We start from the raw sequence: 14,958 nt of genomic DNA on the forward strand, positions 1-14,958 counted from the left end.
TGCAGTGAGCTGAGATCCGGCCACTGCACTCCAGCCTGGGCGACAGAGTGAGACTCTGTCTCAAAAAAAAAAAAAAAAGATGTACATACTGAGTTCAACACTAACAAGTAAGTTTAAACGCCTGTGTGAAGGCTGACAATTCCACTTTGGGAACCAGTCCCATGTCAGCGCTCGCTTGGGCACGTGACCACGGGATGCCTGCGGCTGCATCCCCTGTGCGGTCAAAACCCCCGTCCACCAGCCAGGCACATCCACCCAGCACAGGGACACGCGGCCTCAACCGGAGCCGGAAGTCCCCGCCTGGAACACAAGGAGACCGGGGGATGGAGGCGGAGGCACAGCACGACATGCTGGGGGAGCCATAAGGAGGCCTCTGTCGAGACCAGCTCTGGAGGAGCGTTCGAGAATGGAACTCGAGGGACACGGGCAGGGAAGGTTCTTTATTTATACTTTCATATCCTCCTAGTTATTTTTAGAAACTTTTTTAAAACCACATTCGTGAATTACTTTTAAAATAAAAAGGACAGTGTAGGGCTCTCATCCCACAGAGCTCTCTGTGTTTTATCTTCTCTGAAAATAAAAGCTACTTTTATAAATATTAGTCCGTTTTAAATACAGTTTAAAAATGTAACGTCACATTTCTTGGACTTGCTGATTCTCCTCCCCCTGTGGTGCTCTCAGAGGATCACGATGCACGCCTGTGACTGACGACCATTCCTCCCTTGCTGACGCCAGAGCTCAAACCATTGCAGCCTTTCCACATCAAAGAAAAGAGATCACCAAAATTCACTTCTAATTTAAAACAATTTCCCTTCAAGTCTAAGTTTTACTTTTGGCACAGAAATAAAGTCTTAATTCTTCTTTTTTTGTCATGTAACGTGTGTAGTCAACCCAAAGCTAATTTTTTCTTTTTAAGCACACAAACAAGTACCCACTGTGAATATTCCTGTGACATGTTTCCAACTGAGAGAGCCGCTGCTTCCTGAGGCCCCACTTTCTGCCCGACAGAGCCCAGGAAGAGCCCTGCTCAGCCCAGGATGTGCAGTCCTGAACACACGCAGTCCTGGCCTCAGTCCTGCCAGGAGGCATCAACCTGAGGAGCCGCACCACGGACGCCCCGGGAGCACGGCTGGCCACGTGCGGGCGGCAGGAGGCCAGGGTCTCCTGGCCACTTCCACGACTGGCCCTCTGTGGAGCCTTTTTACACCTTCTCACCATCCCCACCCCATGATGCTGTAAGGCTGTGGTGCTGCTGTTTGTGTTTGTGTGCCATGCGTGCACCTGCACTTGGCACGTAAACACTGCAAGCAAGGCTCTAACGAGTCTCAGCGCTAATGCCAGGTTAGCATAACTAAGTCAAATTAAGTTCAATTAAAAACTAAAACGCTTCTAACACTTCATGACTATGTGCTGAGCAGCGTTCAGTGTAATTTATTTACATTAATTGTAATATATCAAATCACACGTACAAATAAACAACTTACATAAACACAGTAAAAACTATCCTTAGTGAACTGAAGCTTTTGCTTGATGTGAGAAAGTACTTTTTAACTGGCTGCTTGGTATGCTTTGAGCAAACTGACATCATTAGCGATGGGCTAAATGCATTTAGTGGAATTAAATCACAAAATGTCAACGATTCTCATTCAATTCTCCAAGCCAGAGTCTCACACCAGCACTGAGGATCCCACACAAACGGCATCCGCGGGCGTCTGCCCACCCTCCCCGCCCACCTCACAGCAGGCCTGAGCTCGCACACGTGTCGTGGGCCTCTGAGAACTTCAGATCCACGTGCTGGGGACACCCAGAAAACCCAGGGGACAAGGAAATACTAAGGAACAAAAAATCCAGGAGCTGAGCTGGGGAGGCACACACAGCAGTCAGATCCCAGGAGTTTCCTCCCCCAAGAACCCCTTTTGCCCTCTCAGGGTCAGTATCACCCCCACATTGAGAAAAAGCGTTAAGGGCTGCTGAAGCCACAAAGCCAGCCCATGGAGGCCCCAACACAGAAGCCCAACTAGTGAAACTCTGTTCCCCGAGCCCCGGGTTTCACCAGTTCCTAATGCAGCCATGACTCAACGTGACTTTCAGAGCTGGGACCCACAGCAGGAAGACCTGGGCGAGGCTCGTGGCTAAAGGGACAGAGGAAGCTAATGAAACGAGAGAGAAATAAACCCCCCGTAACCGGAACACCTGGGGGTATGGGCGGAAGTCAGTCTCACAAGACTCTTGGGTGAGGTCTGAGATCCCTCTTCCTACCGCCCCCTCCCCTCTTCCTTTAATTACACAGAACACAACAGGCGCTTCAAAGCCAACATGCCAGGTTTTCCAGCTCTGCTGAAGTCTCGAAGCGTAACACTAGAATTTTCGTAAGGGAAGCTGGGAGATGACAGTATTGAAACGAACTTGTGTAAGCTGAAAAGGGGTGAAAGGGAAGAGGACAGGACGGAATGAGAATAAGCATAAATCATAAAAGCTGACTACAGAACAAGCGACTTTAAATGGGGTCTCCGCCAGGAACTCCATGGCACACAGCCTTGCATCCTAAGTGCTGGGACGGTCAAGCAAGGCAGAGGCGGAAAACCCGTCCTCATTCAGATGAAACAAAAGCCAGTTAAGCAGTGGGCCAAGGGCGGACAGAGATCCAGAGGGATGGCGTGTGACACGGCAGGCCCTGGGTGCCGGGCATGGGGTGCGCGCTGCAGCAGCCTCTGCGTGTCACTGTGTGCCTGAGGCTTCCGTGGTAAGGTGCTGGAGGACCCCGGCTCCTGTGGTGCTCACACTTCAGTGGAACACAAATGGGAAGCAACACGCGTTACACCGTATGCTGACGGCAGGAGGCGCTGTGCACAGAAACAGGGCAAGGCCGGGTGGCAGGGGCACGCTGCACTTCCCGCAGGGCAGCAGGGCAGTCCTCACCAGCACGGCGCGCCAGGGCAGGGCCTGCAGGATCTGGAGACAGTGACTCAGGGACAGGAAACGCTTGCACAGCAGGCCTAACCAGGGGCCTGTTGGGCAGGTCGAGGGACAGTGTGAGAGGCCCAGATGAACAGAGGTTAGGGCCGGGCGCAGGGGCTCACGCCTGTAATCCCAACATTTTGGGAGGCCGAGGCGGGCAGATCACTTGAGACCAGGAGTTCGAGAACTGCCTGGCCAACATGGTGAAACCCCGTCTCTACTAAAAATACAAAAATTATCCGGGCGTGGTGACAGGCGCCTGTAATTCCAGCTACTCGGGAGGCTGAGGCAGGAGAATCGCTTGAATCCAGAAGGTGGAGGTTGCAATGAGTTGAGATTGCACCACTGCACTCCAGCCTGGGAGACAGAGTGAGACTCCATGTAGGATTAAAAAAAAAAAAAAAAAAAAAAAAGGCCTCAAGTGAACTGGGAGGCAGGCCAGAAGCAGCGTATTCAGAACGCAGCAAAGAGGCGGCAAAAACGAAGGAACCGGAGGAAGAGACGTCCACTCCCCGACCGCTCGGCAGCCACTCCGGGAGCCGGGAGGGGGCGGGGTCCCACCTTCGAGGCACTGAGGACAAGGGACCGTCCACCTGGAGGACCGTCCACCCGGAGGACCGTCCACCCGGAGGACCGTCCACCCGGAGTTCCACATACACAAAAATAGCTGTCAGGACACAGAGAAAAGGCATTTACAAGCAAAAATCAAGTTCGCCAGCAAAGAAAATTCTAAAAGATGAACCTGAAGCTGAAGGAAAGTGACCCCAAATGGAAGGCCTGAGACACAGAAGGGATGAGAAAAGAGATAAACACAGAAGGAATCCAAGCAAGCACTGACTCGAGTGAAATAACACGTTCCTGAGGGACGTTCCCGGGGGAGCCCCAAGGGGACGCGGCGCCCACACAAGGCACAGCAGCACCCGTGCCGGACGGGGCGGCCGAGGTCTCCGCGTGGACCAGGAGGCGGCACAGACAATGATTAACTTCTTCTTTAATTATTTTTCAGTCGGGCAGCCTCCGGAGCCAGAGTTCACTCAGAGACTCCCTCACGGCAGAAGCTGATAAGTGCATGTTACCATTTCCAGGAGAGCCCCTGCACTTTCCCAGCACAGTGTGTATGTACTCGAGATAAACAACTGAATTTTTTAAAACTCCGTTTAATAAATCCAGAAGAAGGCAATGAGAGAAAAAGAAACAAGAAAATGTAGGACAAATAAAAGCACAAACGAAAACATCTAAAAAATCTGTAAATCTGTGTATACATCTAGACGTCTATAACTAGAAAAATGAAACTAGCACGTTCCCATCAAAAGACTTAGACTTCTTAGAGTTGACTTTTCAAAAAAATGTAAAATCAAAGAAGGAAAAAATACTAGGTGAATACTCTCTAAAAGACAGCTGGAGTGGCCATGCCAGTATCGGACACAATAATTAAAGGCAAAAGGCCTTTATCTTCCAAGAGGCCCGTGGGTCCCCACCCAGTGAAGAGATCTGATTTCCAGGCAAGCACAGCAATTTACACCTGTCCACACTCACAACCCGGCCTAAAAAACCCGGCACAAACGTTCACAGGGACCCAGAGAGAAAGGACGCAAGGGTAGGCGGTGAGCGCGTTCCCCACTGGCTCAGGTGCAGCCGGCAGGAACGGACGCCCACCCAGCAACGGCCCGCCTGAGCCGGTGAGTGCCACTGGCTCAGACACACAGGACGCAGGAAAATCCAGGGGCTCCTCACGACACTCGGGGGAGGAAGTCCACGCACACCTACAAGGAAAACCAATTCTCTCCCTGAGGTATGGGAAGGTGAAGGAAAAGCATTTCACTTGCCTTCCCTTCACAAACTGTATTTCAGGACAACAGGCTGACACTGGTTGACAGGGAAAGCTAATCTTTACAAACAATAAACACTGAATAAGTGATAAAGTTCAGAAACTAACCTCTGCCATCCCTAATGAAGTCACCGATTCGGCAGGAATTATCAACGATGTGAAGAGTGAGGGGACCTGGACAGGCACAGGCCTCTCAGGGAGGAGAGGAGGGGCCAGGCCGACTCCAGCTGGACTCCACGGTCAACCAGCACCTCCAAAAGCAAGACAAGGAGTAGGAGCAGCCTGGACCCGGCACGGCGCACCCACCTCTACCAAGGAGGCCTCTCTAGCCAATGGCACTGCGGTGGCTGAAGGCAGAGTCTCCTGCAAACGTCCCGAGTTCTCACTGCAGAATGCAGGGGCTCACACGGTACTCCTTGCCTGCTTTCTGATAATATGCAGACTATACTGAAAAAAGGTTATCTTTCCAAAACACTGGCCTTTTTGAAAAGTGAGGGAAGCACTGCACAGGGCTAAAGCATCCCTTAGTGGCTATTCACGGAAACATTATCCTGAAGATCTAAACACGGTATGATTCTCTCAGAACGATAACGGGCTGGCTAGCTTCACACACGTCCTCTCCACACCTACCCACCCAGGCCCCTGAAGCTCCCTCTACCCAAGGACAAAAGAACCTCCCAGGGCCCCATTAGTGGCCTCTGCTCCTTCACAGCCCGTGGGATCTTGCTGTCTCCCCTCACCACCAGGGTGAGGCAATGGCCAGACCACAGTCAGGGTCTCCCGAGCCAGAGTCCTGCCCCCGCACCCTGGGGAGCATCTCTCTCTGCTGGAAAGCCGAGCACCTGCTTAACCTCCTGCCTCCCCAGCACCGCAAGGGTAACAGAAAGTGGAGGACACGATAAATACTGTGTCAAGACACTGGCTAAAGGCCCTCTATGAGTTAATTCAGAGGGGCTGGGGTGGCACATGCTCAGTGAAGCAGGCTGGTGCCAAGGCGGGCCCTGCAGTGGATGTGTGCCGGGCAACACTTTACAGAGTGCTGCGCTGACCCGACAAACTCCAGGGCCAAGTCCAGCCCTCCTGTGCCCAGGACCCTCCTGCGGCCACCAGCTCCTGCCTCCCTCCATCCTCAGACCCTGGGGTTCCCTCCTCTCGACCTCCAGACCCCACACCTCTGTTTTCCGTGCACTCCCCTCCCAGCCCACCCCCCAACTCCCATTCCTCCTCCAAGCTCAGGAGAGATGTCACGTCCTCACTCCAACACCCAGCCCTGGTGAGGCCACCATTTACGAACTCTCCTAGCACCTGAGGCTTAAGATCACAGACCCACCGCGCCATCACCACATGGCTCCGCTGTCCTTATGTGCTGCCATGTCTACCGTGCTGCCCTGTAAGATCCCGGTGGCAGGAACCACCTGGTTGCCCCTGTATCGTGGCCATCCTAAACGTCACAGTCAGTAACGCTGGTTGATTAAGTCACAGGTACTCCAAGCAGCGCTCGAGACCCCCGTCGCTGACACCACCTTCTTGGAGACCCTGGCAGTTCTGAGCCAGATCTGATGTTACTGTGCATTTACTGGGCAGCGGGGGTGCCCCTGAAGTGCCTGCTCGTCTACGTGACGGAAACAGCCCAGGAGGCACCAGGCAAGAGGAGATGCTAACAACACCTCAGCACTTGTCAGCACAGGCCCTACGTGTAAGAACATCTCCTGCCGCTCCCACTTCCTCATCGCGGGCGTAGGAGCACTGCACGCCGGTGCCCTCAGAACAGGAAGGGCCTGCCTCCCACTGCTCCGTGAGTGCTCAGCACCTGATGAATTCAAACCCAGCCCTACACCCCCGTGGGGTTCCAGATGAGGGACAAGTTCCCAGGAGGCTGAGGATGTCTCTCAGACCACACAGCAAGGGGCCATCCTGCCCGGCCACCATGCCCCCTGGCTCTCCAGGAGGACACAAAGGCAGGGTGCCGGTTCCCTTGTTGCTATGAGCCTCCGGTTAGGCAGAAAGGAGCACCTCACTGCCACAACCACCTGCAGGGACTCACTGTGGTGGAGCGGAGATGAAGAGGTGGAGATGCTGACATCAGAGGCCGTCCAGGACCTCTGCCCACCCGCAGGCTCCACACCTGAGTCTCAGAGGCCGTCCAGGACCTCTGCCCACCCGCAGGCTCCACACTCCAGTCCCACAGAGCCGTCCAGGGACCTCTGCCCACCCGCAGGCTCCACACCAGCCCCAGCCCAGGACCTCTGCCCACCCGCAGGCTCCACACCTGAGTCTGTTAAGTATCAGGAGGTCTCCTTCAAAGTCCTCAGAAAAAGCATCTATGTCCAAAACCTGGGGCTTCATTCGAAACACAGAAAAAAATGTTCTACCTGAAGAATTCTCTCCGTAGGAGAAACACCAGACGGTGGGGATACAGTGTTGCGTAAGCCCTGTGACTCTCCACGTCTGGTATCTCTCGGCCGTGCATGCATGCAGGGACCTTGGAACATCCTAAAAAGGACTTTTTCCGCCCACGGCAGGTTCAGAGCCGCTGTTGATAAAAACTGTGCCACTCAGGACAGCCCGCCCAGCCCAGCCTCAGTGAGTGGCACGGTTTGAATCTGCATCCCCGCCAAATCTCACGCTGAATTATGACCCCCAGCGTTGGAGATGGGGCCTGGCAGGGTGGGCGTGTGGGTCACAGGGACAGATCCCTCGTGGGTTGGTGCCCTCCTGGTGATAGGGAGTTCTCACGAGATCTGGTCATTAAAAGGTGTGTGGCACCTCCCCACCCCCAACTCTCTTGCTGCTTTCGCCATGTGACGTGTAAGCTCCTACTTGGCCTTCCGCCATGACTGGAAGCTTCCAGAGGCCTCCCCAGGAGCAGATGCCAGCACCATGCTACCTGTACAGCCTGCAGAACCGGGAACCAATTAAATCTCTTTTCTTACAAATTACCCAGTCTCCGGTATTCCTCTACAGCAATGCAAGAAGGCCCTAACAGTGAGCCCGGAGGCCACTCACGCCAGGAGCCCATCATCTCTGAGTCAGTCTACACCAGCTCTCCTGCAATATTAATGCTATAGAAGAAACTGACAGGCAACCCTCAGGAGAGAATTCAGAGCAGGAAAGGTTCTCTGAAGTTCTTGGCGCCTATCCTCTCATTTGCAAATGAAGAAACTGAGGCTTTGCGCGGTGGCCACTAACTGGGGACACAATTGGGCCCAAGAAGTGGTCACCACTACCCTCACTCTGTGTAAGGGAGAAAGAGGAAACAGCCTCCATCTATGGGACCAACTAGATTGTAGGCCCGTCTCCACCTGGGGGGCAACCAGCGAGCCCGCCTCCATCTAGGGGACCACCAGGGTGCAGGGCCCGCCTCCACCTGGGGGGCCATCAGGGTGTGTGCCCGTCTCCACTTGGGGGACCATTAGGGTGCGGGGCCCTTCTCCATTTGGGAGACCATCAGAGCTCGGGGCCCGCCTCCATCTGGGCACCATGGGGCATGGCGCCCTCCTCCATCTGGGGACCATTAGGGAGCGGCGCCTGCCTCCTCTGGGGGACCAAGGGGCACGGGGCCCACCTCCATCTGGGGCTCACCACGGGCGCAGGCCCCCTCCCTCGGGGCCGCCTCCCCAAAGCTCTGCCCGGGTGCGACCGGGAGCTCAAGCCTCCCGCAGCGTGGGCACGTCCGTCCCGCCCCGCCCCGAGGTGGGGACGCCGCCGCTCCCCTCCGGCCGGCCGGGCGCCCCGCGTACCCCGGGAGAGCCAAGGAGCCGGCCCGCCTGCCGCCGCTGAGCAGTAGCCCGGGCCCGAGGCCCTTCCCGCAACCGCAGGTCGCCGCCCCCGCCCGACCCCCGCCTGGCGGCCTCACCGGCCCGCGCTGAGTGCTGACGGTGGTCGCCATGGTGCTGCGGCGGCCCCCGTGGCTCGCCGACCCGAGAGTGACGCGCCGGGCGACCTCCTGCGCCCCTGCCGGAGCCTGCGACGGACACAGTTGTCACCTCGAGGCCGCCGCCGCCACAGTCAGCTGACAGGCGCCGCGCCCCGCCCCCCCGGGTCCACTCCACTGCGCAGGCGCCGCTCCAGGCACCGCCCCTTCCGGCTCTCTCGCGCACGCGCGCTCCAGTGTCGGGCAGGCACAGCCTCTCGCCCGGCGCCTGCGCACCCGCTCTCTCCTGGAGCCCCGCAGCTCAGCGAAATGGCTCCCGGCGGGGCCGTCTGCGCATGCCCAGTCGTGACGGCCGTCGGCGCGGACCCGAGTGTGGCGGCGCTGCAGTCTGGGCAGTTTGGCTCCTCCTCGGTCCTTGCCGAGTGGCGGCAGGACCTGGCCACCTGGCGGGGGTGACCTGCGGCCGTGCGGCCCGCTCGGAGAAGGGAGGGAACTGTGGCCCGGAACAAACCAGGGGCAGGCCCGACATCCCCTCCAGCGCGATCTTTCCCTCAGCTGACTGCGGGAGGAAGGGCCTTTCTGTTGCAAAGGGCTAAAGATGGGGCGCGGTTCCGCCCCGGGGCGGCTGCCGGCTGAACGGAACGGGGATGGAGGCGCTGCCAGAAGAGCCCGAGTTCGAGCCCGCCCTGCCCTCGGCCTCCCCGCAGCGCCGCTCCGCAGGGGCCCCGCTCCCCTCCTGCTCGCTGCGAACCCCAGTCCGGCCTGACCTCGCCCCCCGCGCTCAGGCGCTCCCGCCAGAGCGACTCCAGCTCCAACAGCGCTGGGTAAACTGAGGCCGAACCCCGCTCGCTGCATCCCCAGGAATGGGGCGTTTACGGTCACAGGCACAGGTTAATGTTTACCCAGCAGACCCGGGACCTAGGTCCTGATGTCCGGGTATCTTAAGAACTAAAAGCCTTCTTAGTTGAAGTTTCGCTTTAAAGATCATGATACAGATGCTCGCGGAGGACAGGCGTTACGCAAAGATTAGCAATCCTTTGTTTGACGAGCCCAGGTAGTACAGCACGTCTCCCCCGTGATGTTTTTTGGCTTTTATCTTACATATAAACAAGCGTTGTATCCAGGTGGACGCCTTCCTCCTTATACTTTTGGGAACACCCTGCTCTATGGAGTAGCCATTCTTTTATTCCTTCGCTGCCTTAATAAACTTATTTTCACTTTGCTCTGTGGACTGGCCTGGAATTCTTTCTTGCACAAGATCCAAGAACCCTCTTTTGGGGTCTGGATCAGGACCCTCTACCAGTAACACAACCACTCCACTAAAAACTCTTGTCTGTGATCTCTATATTGTTAGTGGTCAGTTCTCAGTCCTCGTCCTCTGGGAACTATAGCAGAATCGATAGTCATTCCTGCTAGACACACTTTCTTCATTCCCTATCCAGGACACCATGTGTCTCTCACTTTCCTCTTATCCCGGAGACCACATCTTCAAGTCTCAGTTACCCGTCTCTCCTTCTGAAACCGGCAACCTGGCCACTTGCCTGTTTTGATGGGGTTTAGAGGAAAAGAACGAAAGCCCCTTCCTTAAGTTGTAGCTTAACTTCCAGCCAATCCACAGCACAAGACCCAAGAAGCTATTAAGCACAAGTTCTTGCTTTAGGGGCCAAGGGACTTCCCCGGGTTCCACATGTGCAGTTAGACTTAAATTTCAACTATAGTTACCCCTTCCTCATTTTCACGCTAAAAATCACACCTAGGGATAGAGATTTAAAATGTGCATGTTGCATGCGATGCATGAAGAAGCATGCAATGCAACTGAGAAGCGCTAGACAAACCCCTCCCATCCATGCCTGGACCAATCCCTTCCCTGTGAAACTAACTCACGTGCCACCCCCCCGGGGGTAGCCCACCGTTTTCCTTTCACGGTGGTGACTTGCTTGTGCACAAGCGAAATAAAGCTTTCTCTTTTCCTTGCTGCTACGACTGCTGATCTCTATTTCTATCCTGGGAGATTACAAGATCCCAGGGCACACTGGTAACACTTTGACTCCTTAACATCAGGGTGCCTCGTCTCAGGCCTCAGTCCTTGTACATCTTTTCTATCCACATCTTCAGTGAGCTTATCCAGTTCAGTCCTTTAAATGCCATCCATATGCTGATGATCCTAAAATCTATATCTCCAGGATCTCTGCTGAACACTAGATTCAGCTCTTGCCTTAATATTCTTCCCCTATGGGGTGGACGGGTTTTAAGGTAGATGCGTGATCCCTGCCTCCTGGTGTTCACATCCTTGAATAATCCTCTCGTCTTGAGGGTGGACAGAGCCTGTGGCTTGCTTTTAAACAACAGAATATGGCAGTGGTGATAGGATGTCCCTCCCCAATCACCTGATGTTATACAAGACTCCATCTTGCTCGCAGACTCATTCTCAAGGGTCTCTCATTTGCTGGGTGAGAAGCAAGGTGCCATAATTCCTACAACTTCAAGGAAACAAATTCTGCCAAGAATCTGAGGGGGCTTTGATCCTTCCCCAGTCAAGCCTCCAGATGAGAATGCAACCCAGCCGACACCTTAATTGTAGCCTCGTAAGACCCAACAATAAGCCAGCTAAGCTGTGCCTAAACTCCTGCCCCCACAGAAACTCTGAGATAAGTGTGTGTTGTTTTAGGCCACTTATCTTACAGCCACATGATCTGACTTATGCATTATTAGAATTCCAGAAGAAAAAAGGAGAATGAGGCAGAAAATCTGAAGAAATAATGGCCAATAATTATCCAAATTAATGGTAGGCACCAAACAAAATATTTAGGAAGCAATGGATTCCAAACAAATAAACAAAACACTTAGTCATGTCATATTCATACTGCTGATAACAGAAAGCAAGGAGAAACTCTTAAAAGCAGACAGAGGAGGCCGGGCATGGTGGCTCACGCCTGTAATCCCAGCACTTTGGGAGGCTGAGGCGGGTGGATCACAAGGTCAGGAGTTTGAGACCAGCCTGGCCAACATGGTGAAACCCCATCTCTACTAAAAATACAAAAATTAGCCAGGCGTGGTGGTGGGCACCTGTAATCCCAGCTACTCAGGAGGCTGAGGCAGGAGAATTGCTTGAACCTGGGAGGTGGAGCTTGCAGTAAGCCAAGATTGCACCATTGCACTCCAACCTGGTCAACAAGATCAAGACTCTGTCTCAAAAACAAAACAAAACAAAACAACAAAACAAAAAACAGAAACAACCTTTGAAGTAATTATGCCTGATAATTTCCCCTAATACACCTATAGAGGGGCAAAGATAATGATTCCATCTGACTTCTCCTCGGAAACCATGCAAGTAAGAGGAATGTGGAGTGAAATATTTAAAGTGTTGACAGGAAAATAAAACTACACCAACCTAGAATTCTGTATCCTGTGAAAATCCTTTACAAGTAAAGGAGAAACACAGACTTTCTCAGACAAACAAAATCGAGAGAATTTGTTGCCAGTACACTTGCCTTGCTAGAAATGCTAAAAGAAGTTCTTCAGACAGAAGGAAAATAACACAGGTCAGAAACTCAGATCCACATAAAGAAAGGAAGAGCATCAGAGAAGAAATAATTGAAGGTAAAATAGTTTTTTCTTATTCTTAGTTCATCTAACAGATAATAGCTTGTTCAAAATAATAGCAACAATATATTTGATGACATAGTTTAAGTGTAAGTAATTACACAAAATAAAGCAATAATATAGGGCTGGGAGGGAGTAATTAGAATTATGTTGCTATTATAAGATACTTGCACTACTCATGAAGCAGTATAGTTTTATTTGAAAGAGGACTTTTATGTTAGTTGTAAATGTATATTGTGAACTCTAGGGCAACCATTAAAGAAGTATTTTAAAAAGAAATATAATTGATATGCTAAGAAAGGAGAGAAAATGGAATATAAAATTATTGGTAAAAACCACAAAAAACAGAAAAAGAGTAGAGACAAAAATAGTAGCGAAGAACAAGGGCAATGTATTAGTTTGATTTTATGCTGCTGACGAAGACATGCTTGAGACTGGGTGATTTATAAACAAAAAGAGGTTTAATGGGCTCACAGTTCCACATGGCTGGGGAGGCCTCACAATTGTGGCAGAAGGGAAGAGGCACGTCTTACATGGTGGCAGGCAAGAGAGAGAATGAAAACCAAGTGAAAGGGGTTTCCACTAAAAAACCATCAGATCTCATAGAACTTATTCACTACCACGAGAACAGTATGGGGTAAACTACCCCCATGAGTCAATTAACTCTACCAGGTCCCTCCCACAATATGTGGGAATTATGGGAGCTAAAATTCAAGATGAGATTTGGGTGGGGACACAGCAAAACCATATCAGGCAACAAATAGAAAATAGCAACAAACATGGTAGATATTAATCCAACTATAGCAATGATCATTTTAAACATCAATAGTCTAAAAACACCAATTAAAGACCGAGATTGTCAAAGCGGATTAAAAAATAAGACTCAACTATATGGTGACTACAAGAAACTCACTTTAAATGTAAAGACATATATAGGCTGGGCACAGTGGCTCATGCCTGTAATCCTAGCACTTTAGGAGGCTGAGGCAGGTGGATCACCTGAGGTCAGGAGTTTGAGACCAGCCTGACCAACATGGAGAAACTCAATCTCTACTAAAAATACAAAATTAGCCGGGCATGGTGGTGCATGCCCGTAATCCCAGCTACTCGGGAGGTTGAGGCAGGAGAATCGCTTGAACCCAGGAAGTGGAGGTTGCGGTGAGCCGAGATCATGCCATTGCACTCCAGCCTGGGCAACAAGAAATGAAATTCTGTCTCAAAATAAATAAATAAATAAATAGACATATATATATTAATGGTAAATGGAAAGAGAAAGATATACCATGATGAAAAGGAAAGCTACAGTAGCTATACTAATTTCAGACAGAGCAAACTTCAGAGCAAGGAAAATTATTAGGGATAAAGAAGGATGTTACATGATGTTAAAGGACTCATATCTCCAAGAAGATATAACAATCGTTAAAACATTTGTGTCTAAAAACAGCACATCAAAATACATGAGGAAAAATCTAATTGGCCGGACCCGGTGGCTCACACCTGTAATCCCAGCACTTTGGGAGGCCAAGGCGGGTGGATCATGAGGTCAGGAGTTCAAGACCAGCCTGGCCAAGGTGGTGAAAACCCATTTCTACTAAAAATACAAAAATTAGCTGGGCACAATGGCAGGCACCTGTGATCCCAGCTACTTGGGAGGCTGAGGCAGGAGAATCGCTTGAACTCAGGGGGCAGAGGTTGCAATGAGCCAAGATCACGCCGCTGTACTCCAGCCTTGGCAACAGAGTGAGACTCTGTCTCAAAAAACAAACAAACAAGCAAACAACAACAGCGACAAACTTAATTAAAACTGAGGAAAACACTCCGGAGACGTCAACACCCTTTGTCAGAAATGGATACAGCAAGCAGAAAATAAGCAAGGACATAGCTGAACTCCACAGGACCATCAATCAGCTGAATATGAAGGACTCCTACAGATTAAATCACCCAACAACAGCAAAATGCACATTTTTCTCAAGCTCTCATGGAACATTTACTAAGAGAGACCATATTCCAGGCCATGAAGCACACCTTCACAAATTTAAAATCATAGCGATCATACAGTATGACCAGACCGCAGTTAAATGAAATGAGAAATCAATAATCTAAAGAGAGCTGGAAAAGATGACTGGGAAGATTGTAATGAATGGACTCTTTACAAAGGAGGGGCAGAGTTAAGTGAAAGAACAAGGTGTGGTGAAGCCCCAAGACATTTTTAGCTTTAGGAAGCTGCTACCACTCCTGGCCTTGAAAGGACAAAGGAAGGTCATAGTTACCAGAGAAAGGGGCTTATTTGGCAGAAGTTGTGGTCTTACATAGAGGAATAAAATCACTACCAAACTACAGGCCTACAAGGAGGGATCTCAGAAAATAGATAACTCTGACCTTTCTTCTCTCCTCTCATCTCCTATAGGTGCCTCTCATTAGCCCAACCAGGTGATACAGTCTGTTAGACACCAGCTTCCTGGGTCACAAAGAAAGGCAGAGAAAGACAGAGAGTGAATTGAGAAACTATACTACACATGCATCCAAATATTAGCCATAATCAGAAGATACAATTTTGTAATATATCATTGAAAAAAGCAACACGAATAAGGACAAAACATAGAAAATAAGATTTTTTTTTTTAAGTGGGCAAAAGTGTGAAGGAAAAATTATAAAACCTTACTGAAAGACATGAATGAAGACCTGAATAAATTGA

General features: G+C 51.4%; 1 protein-coding gene across 3 annotated transcripts in view; it reads right to left on the minus strand.

Annotated features, from left to right (window-relative positions):
- The window catches only part of TOLLIP (toll interacting protein), a 46,362-nt gene extending 37,517 nt beyond the window's left edge, over positions 1–8,845 (minus strand). For 2 of the 3 annotated variants that reach the window (XM_021925391.2, XM_003909367.4), the window contains exon 1: positions 8,643–8,845. In XM_021925391.2, coding sequence (XP_021781083.1) covers positions 8,643–8,675 — 33 coding nt within the window. In that variant the 5' untranslated portion in view covers positions 8,676–8,845. Of the gene's footprint in view, positions 1–4,894; positions 5,919–8,642 lie in introns of those variants that run through there. The other variant, XM_021925392.2, reaches the window with a different exon arrangement.
- Between the last annotated feature and the right edge of the window lie 6,113 nt (positions 8,846–14,958).

This window comes from Papio anubis, chromosome 12, assembly GCF_008728515.1.
Source record: "Papio anubis isolate 15944 chromosome 12, Panubis1.0, whole genome shotgun sequence".
NCBI classification, from domain to species: domain Eukaryota; kingdom Metazoa; phylum Chordata; class Mammalia; order Primates; family Cercopithecidae; genus Papio; species Papio anubis.